This window comes from Thunnus thynnus, chromosome 3 (genome assembly GCF_963924715.1).
Source record: "Thunnus thynnus chromosome 3, fThuThy2.1, whole genome shotgun sequence".
Classification (NCBI taxonomy): domain Eukaryota; kingdom Metazoa; phylum Chordata; class Actinopteri; order Scombriformes; family Scombridae; genus Thunnus; species Thunnus thynnus.
The window spans coordinates 20,703,429-20,713,458 of NC_089519.1; the positions used below are offsets into that span (position 1 = coordinate 20,703,429).

At 37.6% G+C, this 10,030-nt stretch overlaps 1 protein-coding gene across 1 annotated transcript; it reads left to right on the forward strand.

The window, feature by feature from the left end:
• The first annotated feature begins 27 nt into the window (after positions 1–27).
• On the forward strand, positions 28–9,426 carry mettl14 (methyltransferase 14, N6-adenosine-methyltransferase non-catalytic subunit). The gene is made up of 11 exons (XM_067584702.1): positions 28–265; positions 1,587–1,671; positions 2,024–2,111; positions 2,999–3,076; positions 5,419–5,506; positions 5,595–5,685; positions 5,875–6,016; positions 7,008–7,100; positions 8,187–8,303; positions 8,543–8,753; positions 8,896–9,426. Exons 1-11 carry the CDS (start codon positions 196–198, stop codon positions 9,201–9,203), a joined length of 1,371 nt encoding a protein of 456 aa, XP_067440803.1. The 5' UTR covers positions 28–195; the 3' UTR covers positions 9,204–9,426.
• Positions 9,427–10,030: the final 604 nt, after the last annotated feature.

Consider the following 10,030-nt stretch of genomic DNA (forward strand, 5'->3'; position numbering starts at 1 on the left):
CTCACGTCTAACCCGAGCGCCTCGGTGACATTATCGAGTGCACCCATTGTAGTTTTAGCGGTTACTGCACATTAGCTGATTGTTGGCTTCTTTTATAGCAATATCAACAGCAACTCGCATTTATATAAACAGGGCTTGATGCACAAACGATCTGTGGTGTTTAACAGTTAATTAGGGCGCATTACGAGGGAAGAAATGAACAGTCGGCTGCAGGAGATCCGCGAACGACAAAAACTTAGACGGCAGCTTTTAGCTCAACAGGCAAGTAGCTAATCTAACCAGTCAGCTAGCGTTAAACAATATCTGTAGCGGTGGACAATCCGTGGAGCTGCTAGATAGCCAGTTTATGTTTTATAGAAAACGCACATTCGACTGTGTAGAGAACAAGGAGAGAGTTGTGTTGTTGGTGATAACTTAGCTGACAGACCTCCTTCAAACATTTAGCTACATCGGTCGCCCTCGAGTGGCCTTAAGGTGCAAATAACCTCACTGATGAAGCAGTTAGAGCCAATAAAGTGAGCTGACCAGTGGTGGAAGAAGTGCTCAGATCCTTCATTTAAGTATAAGTTCTAATGCAGCAATGTGAAAAAACTCTATTATAAGTTCAAGTCCTACATGTAAAAGTATTAGCAGCAAAAATGTACTTAAAGTATTGCAGTAGTAGTGGTTTGGTCCCTCTGACCGAAATATTATTATATATGACATCATTAGATTATTTATACTGAAGCATCAGTGTGTAAGCAGCATGTTACTGTTGTAGCTGCTGGAGATGGAGCTAGTTTCAACTACTTAACATACAGTTAGTTTAGTCCAGTGGTTCCCAACCAATGGGTCGGGCCCCTCCAAAGTGTCACCAGACAAACCCAATGATGATAAATGGGAGAGGAAAGAGGAAAAAACAAAGTTCTTATACACAAATCTGTTTTTGGACTTTTTCTCTAATCTTTGATTTTTGGTGAAATATTGGATCATTTGAACATTTATTGAAATGAAACCATGTGAGAAGTTTAGAGGGAAAAATCACTATTTGGTGGAGCAGTTAACAACTCAGACATCTGAAATGTGACCCCGACTACACACTGCTTTTTGTAAGACGTCAAAAGCCAAAAAGGTTGAAAACCACTGGTTTCATCTTTAATAATGTGTTGTATTTTAAAAGCTTGTTATATTATCAATTGTGTCAGATCTTCATCTGAAAAGTAACTAAAGCTTTCAAATAAATGTAGTGTAGTTGAAGTATAAAGTAGCATAGAATAGAAATACTTAAGTAAAGTACGTCAAAATTGTACTTAAATTCAGTACTTTCCACCACTATGGTTAACACAAATGACAACACAGTATGACAACATGTAAGTTAAGGTCCATATAAATAGAAAATATACCATTACTCATTTTTTTAGAGCATGTACAACCCAGAAATAGAACATACTGAGAAAAAGTTTATCTTAATACAATACATATACACTGTATGGATTAAAATAAATTACAAAAGTACACAGGACAGGCTGCGCATTGTATAATTGGAGAAAATATCATAACGTGAAAGTATGTGACACTTATCTACATATTCTTGTCTATTCAGTTAGGAGCTGAAAGCGCAGACAGTATTGGTGCTGTCCTGAACAGTAAAGATGAATTAAAAGAGATAGAAGAGACAAGAGAAACATGCAGGTAAGATATTTTTAACCCCAAAAAAGATGTATAAAAGGAGTTCCCAAGTGGGCCAGTAATAACACAAAGAAGAAAAGAGGGGAGCTGTTGAACAGTTGAAAGTAGCTGCCAGTCCAAGCTTTTCTTGTGTTCTTCATGCCATTAAGTGACAGTATTTGTGAACATATTAAATTCTAACACTTTTTTGCATTCAATAGCTCCCCTCCTTTCCTCTTAAAGTTTTCTTTAAAACACTTGTCCATCTTGTTCACCAGTTTTGTCTCTTCATTAGCAGTGCCAAAACATTGATTTATTTTGTGCTTTAATAAGACAGCAAATCTAGAAATGTATTCAGGATGTTTGTGTTTTGCAGGGCTTCATTAGATAGTTTAGCCCCACCCTCTAAAAAGAAGGCACAGACAGAGGGAGAGGACACAGAGGAAGATGTGGAGGAACAAAAGGTGAGCGCAATCATATGTCGGCATTATGAATCTACATGGATTAAAGAGGAATTCGCCTCACAATTATGTTATGATAATGACGGTAATAAACCTAATTGTCAAATGGCATGTTCGTCATAAGGCTTACTGCAAGCCTTTGAGTGAGTATGCGTGGTGGAATTTAAAAAAAAAAAAAAAAAAACTGACAACAAACTGCATTTTCTCAGGCAAGTTGTTCCAGAAAGCAAAGGTGTGGTCTGTTACTAAAGCTAAGATGGCCCCTGCCTGAGCATTCTCTTTTGAAAGTAGACTTGACAGTAGAGCTAAGCATTAGTCTTAATTATTAGTGGTGAAGATTGTCCAAATTTCTAAATGAATCTGTTGGATGTTACACTTTTTTTTTTTATCAGATAGACAGATACATATTCAGTCAACATTTCATTGGTTAGGCTCTTCAGTCGTAATTGTCAGGTGGTGGCTGCAGGTTGTGAACATAAATTTGGCTACCAACCAAAACCATTGTGTTTCTGCTTTCTCAGCCAACAGAAGCTTTTAACAGGGTGCTATTAGTTCAATTAGCCTAGATCTTAATGGCCTTTAGGGTGAAGGATGAATGAATCAAATTCAATATTTGAGCATTGTGTGAAATATGAAGTTCACTTATGTATAGCTTTTGGGCAAATATGATGTAAACAGAAAGGAGGCTGATATACTTTTTATTTATTTCCCCCTATTTGTTTTCCCAACTTCTTCCTTTATTTATTTTGTTACTCTGAGTAGCAACTTTATCATGATTGTGAGTTCACCAATATCAATCACATTCCTTCATGCAGATAAAGGTTCTGTTCATAGAAAAGGTTAATCTCATAGTGTGTGTTTGTTTGTGTACGTGTGCATTTGTGTGTTAGGATGAAGTGGAGGTGCAGCAGCCAGAAGAAAGCAACCCATATGAAGAGGTGTACAAGGATTCAAGTACTTTCCTTAAGGTTGGGATACTTGCTGTCTTTTACCCAAACTGTTTATTTTATTTACTTTTATATCTTCTTTTTTTATTTTGTTAGTTTCCACTGCTTAATTGAGGTAAATAAACTGGTTTCCCTCACTGCAGAACATAGCTACATTAGGTGTAGATATTAACAAAAACTGAAGGTAAATTGAATGTTTTTAGCTCAGGAATAATTTGCTGAGATTTTTTTTCCCTCAACAAAGGTATGCAGATGTGACTTTGTGATTTATCGCGTGATGGTATTTTTTTTTTTAAATGAGCTTGTGTAAATCTCACTTTCAACATTATTATAATGATAATAAACAAGAAAATGAGACATGGCCACTTCATAGGGAAATTACAGGTCTGACATGTTGGTCGCCCTCGAGTGGCCACAAGGCGCAAATGACCTCACTGTTGAAGCCATTTGAGCCAATATGGCTAACACAAGTGATTATTACTTAAATGAAGTACAAGTACATCAAAATTGTGCTTAAGTACAGTAATTGAGTAATGTAATAAGTTACTTTCCACCACCTTTACTAACACAAATGACAACATGTCAGTAAGGATCAATATAAATGGAAAATATACCATGATAAATTAACAATATTTATAAAGGATGTACAGAGATAGAACAGAGACGGGCTTCATCAATATCAACAGCAGTGACTACTTTTAATGGAACAATTCTTGTGTTAAATTCCAACTCACTGCACTTTGTCAGGCTTGAGTGATACTAAGTAGTCTGCCAAAACTCATTTGCCCAGATTTGTAAAATTCTCTGAATGTTTTCTGTGGTCACACTATATGGTGTACCAGGGGCAGAGTGGGAATAAAAATTGACCTGGGACTTTTGAGTCGGACTGACCCACCAAATCCCACCTGTAGACAAACCTCTGGATGCGTGACTCTTTACAAGAATCATATAGTATAAAAAGGAGATGAAATTAACTATAATTATTTGTAGAAGAATACATAGGCTGATTTATACAGAGATCCAGCATTATAGCCGTAAAGACGATACATCATCAAGCCACCTTTGCTTTTTTACACTGAACCAAACAAAGCCAGCATAATGCTGCCCCGTGTGTGCTTTTACATAACATAGCGGCATTCCAGATTCAGAGGCAACAGCATCAGCTCCCTGCCCCACCATGCCAACTGTCCCTTTTACATAGACGTCGATCCGGTTCTGTGACTATTAGTCATCCATATCCATAGCTGGTTTATTGGCAGAGCAACTCCCCCCCACACTCCATGTCTGTACCTTTTATACAGAACAGTGAGCCGAAATAAAAGCCCCAACATTCCCGCCTTGAACAGGCTATGTAAAAGTGGTTCATGAAATAGAACCCCCTGTACAATGTTATATTTATGTTTATACAATTTTGTAACATTAGAATTGTTATTTACATTGGGTCAGATCAGATCTATGGTAACAAAAACTGAACCTTAATAAGTAAGATATTTGGTATTTACTGCTGTTCAATTTACATTGTGTGACATAGTATTTCCATTTTTCACATTCCACTTTCTATAAGTAAGTTAGTAGGCTAGAGAGACTGAGAGATCAGAATTCAAACTGACAGCACAGCAATGAAGTATAAATAAATAATACAGCATCTGACATATTAAATTTCAGTGGCCTTTCTTCTCACACAATGGAAAAGTGAGATAAAAAAAAGCCTTCCTTTGAACTTGTGATCTCATCTATGAAAGACAAGATTTATTTGGCAGAGTGAATCTTTTTCTTGGAACGCTTCAGCAAAGTGAATGGAATGTCACTAACATCGTCGCATGAGTCACCTGGCATCAACTTGAAATTTCAGATTGCATTGTGTTTCACAACTTTTAATTAAAGGCTAGAACCAGTTTAATGACGAATAGAAACCAGAGTGTTTGCTTTCACAATGCTGAAACTATTCATGCATATAAAGTGCCTTTATCTAACTAAAAGCTTTAGTCACAAAGCATACAAACACATGTAATTACAGTTCTTGTGATCTGCTTTTGTTGTGTTACAGAGTAAATAAATCAACAGTTACATAAGTGTTAATACAACAAACAAATCAATCAAATATTTATTCAAGCAGAAGGATTCCCATTGTTGATGTGACTTCTTTATTTAGAGAGATTTCATCCTTACATGAGTCTAAACAAAAATATTAATATTAATAAGATACTACAAAAACTTTATTGAAATTGGCAATTTCCCTTTAAGCTTTTTTAATTCCATACATAAAATGCGAAAAAAATGCTGTAGTAGACATCCAAGTATTCATATGTATGTTGTCTCTTTATGCAGATTTTTCAGATTTATCTTATTCATTTAATTTTCAGGGTACCCAGAGTTTGAACCCTCACAACGACTACTGTCAGCACTTTGTGGACACAGGACACAGGCCACAAAACTTCATTAGAGATGTTGGTGAGTTTGTTGCTCGTCTGTGTGTGGATGTTTACGTGCATCCCTGTGCTTGTGTGTGGTTCTGACCTGAGTGTTTTCTGTGGTTCAGGCTTGGCTGACCGATTTGAAGAATACCCTAAACTTCGAGAGCTGATCAGACTGAAGGACGAACTCATCTCCAGCACCAATACCCCTCCCATGTATGTTAAATGAAGATGTGACTGTTAAACTAGATATTTACCTGATTGTTAATATGATTACACTCAGAGAAAATGACTTGAATTAAGAAAACCTGGCAGCAACTGTTTTGAGAAGAGTTGGCTCTGTCTAAAGTGTGTGTGTGTGTGTGTGTGTGTGTGTGTGTGTGTGTGTGTGTGTGTGTGTTTTAGGTATCTTCAGGCTGATCCAGAGCACTTTGACCTGCAGGATTTGAAGTGCAAGTTTGATGTTATTCTGCTTGAACCTCCCTTAGAGGAATACTACAGAGAATCAGGCATCAGCCACACTGAACGTTTCTGGACCTGGGATGATGTATGTATGCCTGTTTGGCTTGTTTGCATTTAGTACTTTGTATAGGTATAGAGGTCTTGAAAAGTCTTACAAAAGCAATTCATTCAGTTACTCCCAAAGAGGGCTGAAAGATTATTCAAAAGTCTTAAACTTCATTTATAAAAGTCTTAAATATTGTCCTTTGCCTGCTGTAGGCAGTATTGTTGAATATAAAATGTTCTAACATCTGATTGCGGGCTCACAGGAGGTGGTATACACCTATAATTTAAAAGTAGGATTGTTTCGACAATTGACTGTGCATGCAAGAAGCTTTTTAATCCTGATTTTGTGGAGTTTCAGTCAACACCATCAGACTTGTAACAAACACTTGTCAATACTGCTAGCTAAGGTAGCTAGGAAGCTCATTGACTCATAATGGGAAACATTTAATTTAAGCAAAAACTTAAATTAACCTTAATTAATTAATCATCTTTCATTGGTTCATCCATCCTTCCATTTTCTGCCAATTAACCAGATCGAGGTCATGTTAAATTCATTGACTGGTGTTATTGTTATATACAGGCTGGGTAGTATTGGGGGGAAAAAAAGAGTGATATAATAATTTTGTGAACCCTGCAGAAACCCTGAATAAAGGTCAGGTGCCCACTAGACATCATTTTATCTAAGGATACATCACACAGCACAATTGTCATTTGCCTGAGTTATAATTCTAATGATGAATATTTTTCTTTGAGCACACTGCCACACTGGAAGGCCCACTACAAAAACATTAGGCATGTTTGATAACAATCCCGGCACCCTGACCATCATGGAAGCATTGGAAGGAAGTTAAATAGGATTGTGCTGACCCTCTCCTAGTAGGGGGTGGCAATGGTTTGCCAATCTGCAAATATGAAAACTCATCTAGGATGGCCAAAACAGCTGTTTGGTTATCTTATCATCACTTGGCCTAAGGGAAAGGAATTGTTTCATTGTTCAGTGAGTGGTACTTCTTTCATGTCTGCTATTGTAGATCATGAAACTGGAGATCGAGGAGATTTCAGCTCTACGTTCCTTTGTGTTTCTCTGGTGTGGCTCTGGTGAAGGCCTGGACTTGGGAAGAATGGTAACGTGATTTTCATGAGGTTTTGAAACTCAAGGCATTCATGCTATCTTCTACTATCTACAACAATGCATTCTTTGAGCCATTCAAGAACCCGCAGGTTTAGTGTTTATCTAACAATTGAGTTAGGCAACTGTTTGTATAATGTTATAACAATAGGCTGAAGTGTTAGGCCCCCTTCGCAGACTTACCCTGTTTCCCGTCCAGCAAGCTGTTAGAAAAACAATATTATTTTCATTATGACGTGATTGCTGTTTGTGACATATCCCTCTTTAAGCTCTTCACTAAGACACAGTCTGGCTCTATGTTACAAAATAGATTTTTCTGTTGTCTTTACCAGATGAGGTATGTTTATACTACGTACATTCTGAATGTGTTTCATTTTACAAATGTGCACAAGGTTTTTCCACTTGTCTGCATTATTGTAAGGCAACAGATGTCAACTTGTTCATTTGAGCCTTTATGTTTTAGAGAAAATTAGAGTGACTGTAGACTGGCTAGTAGAGGAATTCTGATCTTAAAAGCCTTTCTAATTGTTTTGAACTTTTTGCCAGTACCATTATCAAAAGCAAAGTGTGGACAAACTTCAAGGAGTGAAAGATTATTTTAAGATGTGGAATGTGATATGAAATGTGTGGAATGAAAAAACAACAACTAATCTTTGTCATCTCAAAATGCATCAACTACTTCAAACAATGGTAAATAACAAAATGGTGTGAAAACATTAGCACGGGTTACTCAAACATGATGCAAGTGAAAATGAAAGAATTACTGGCCTTATTTGCCCTTTGAATCACAGAGTGAGAGGAAGGCTGTTCGTTTTTCAGCAGTGCAGCAATTTGTTTGCATTCAAACACTGGATTTTGTAATTGAATTTAAATAATTCATGATTTTTTTTTATATGATACAGTAAATGGGTAGGGGAAGCCCTACTGTGCAAGCGTTATGTTAAAGTTTTATTAATCCATCAATCCTCTTAGATTAATCAGAAAATGTACCTGTCAATATTAGCAGCCCTAAACTGAATGATTTTTTGCTAATGTGGTACATAGTCCATCATTATACTTACCTTTATTACACCCATTTCAGTGTTTGAGGAAGTGGGGCTTTAGGCGGTGTGAAGATATCTGTTGGATCAAGACCAACAAGAATAATCCAGGCAAGACCAAGGCACTGGACCCAAAAGCAGTATTCCAGAGGACCAAGGTACCACACACACAAACACACAAACAAAACCAGCAGAAATGTGAAATATCTGTTCATGTTCATGTAAATATTACATTAATTAATTACTTTGAGATTAGTTTTCCTTGAAAATATGTAGATGTAATGTTAGATACACTATTTAAAGTATACAAGGCTCATTTAAATATGCAAAATTTAAAGGTAAACCTATGTGAATTGTATAATGTGATGTAAAGTGACGTAAGACACATTCCCTCCAGGAACACTGCCTGATGGGAATCAAAGGAACAGTGCGTAGAAGTACTGATGGTGACTTCATCCATGCCAACGTGGACATCGATTTAATCATCACTGAGGAGCCTGAGATGGGAAATGTTGAGAAGCCTGTAGAGATCTTCCACATCATTGAACACTTCTGTTTGGGCCGCAGGAGGTTGCACCTTTTTGGACGAGACTCAACCATCAGACCAGGTGAGACGGACACGCTCTTTCCTTTGAAAAATAGATTGAATTAAGGTGATAACTGCTTGTTGTATGTTTTTGCTTTTTAGCACCTCTACTTAATTCTGAACATTCATGCTGTTTTTTTTTTTTTTTTGTCTTCTCTTTCTAGGCTGGCTGACAGTGGGTCCTACTCTGACAAACAGTAACTTTAATCCAGAGACTTATGCCTCACATTTCGGTTTGCCCAACTCTCACCTATCTGGCTGCACTGAGGAAATAGAGAGGCTGCGGCCCAAATCTCCCCCTGCTAAGCTGAAGTCAGATCGTGGTGGTGGAGCACCCAGAGGGGGACGTGGTGGGCCGAATGCAGGGAGAGGAGGAGACAGAGGCCGTGAAAGAAACAGACCAAATTTCCGTGGGGACAGGGGAGGGTTCAGGGGCAGGGGAGGACCACACAGGGGCTTTCCACCACGCTAGAGCAAAGAGCTCATGCCAACCAGACTGATGCCAGATCTTCCTATCTATATAACTACAAACTCATGCTTGTGTGTAATGCAGTTGGTATGGTTTGTATGTGACAGTTGAGAAGTCAGCGAGTATGATCAATCTTTTTGAAACTTTTTGGTTTGTTTATATTTTTCATGGATATACTGTACTTGACATTGAATGATTATTGTCTGAATAAACATTCTTTTCACTATTTGTGCTGTTGGTTTGGTTTATGTGTTACTTCTTGTCCTTGAATATCTATGTCAACATTACAATACACTAATATTTAGAGAGCATGTATGATTGACAGTCATTATGATTAACCAATGTAACACAAACATTCTGTATTGTTGAAGAGTGACACTAAAGCAGCCACTCTTTCTCAATATACCAGTACTTTTCAAGTCATCATTTCAGTGTACTGCTACACTGTTAATGTAACATTATACATTTTGAACTGTCACTTTGGATTTACTGTGAATTTAATTGCCTCTCACAGTACTGCTTTTGTGGCCAAGCTATTTGACATTTGTGTTTGCACAGCATGTGCATCTGCACAATGGAAGCTGATTGGCTGTTCCCTTCTGATCACGCTTTTCCTGCATGCTGTCAAACATGTACAGAGAATGTCAACTGGTCAGAGTTAAGGAGAGGTACCTTTTCAGGAATGCTGTGCATCTTCCTCCTAAGATGCATCTTCAATGTACATAGTACTCTGGCTGTCTGGCGTTGTTGCTTGACAGTTGCCTCCTACCTGATATTTTACAAGTCAAAATGGTTTTACCACAGTCAGGGTGTGGCTACATGGATGCCGC

Coding starts and splice junctions, on each gene's coding strand:
- mettl14 (XM_067584702.1), top strand. CDS start 196: ATGAACAGTCGGCTGCAGGAGATCCGCGAACGACAAAAACTTAGACGG. Junction 266..1,586: donor GCTTTTAGCTCAACAGGCAA/GTAGCTAATCTA, acceptor CTATTCAGTTAG/GAGCTGAAAGCGCAGACAGT. Junction 8,304..8,542: donor CAGTATTCCAGAGGACCAAG/GTACCACACACA, acceptor CATTCCCTCCAG/GAACACTGCCTGATGGGAAT.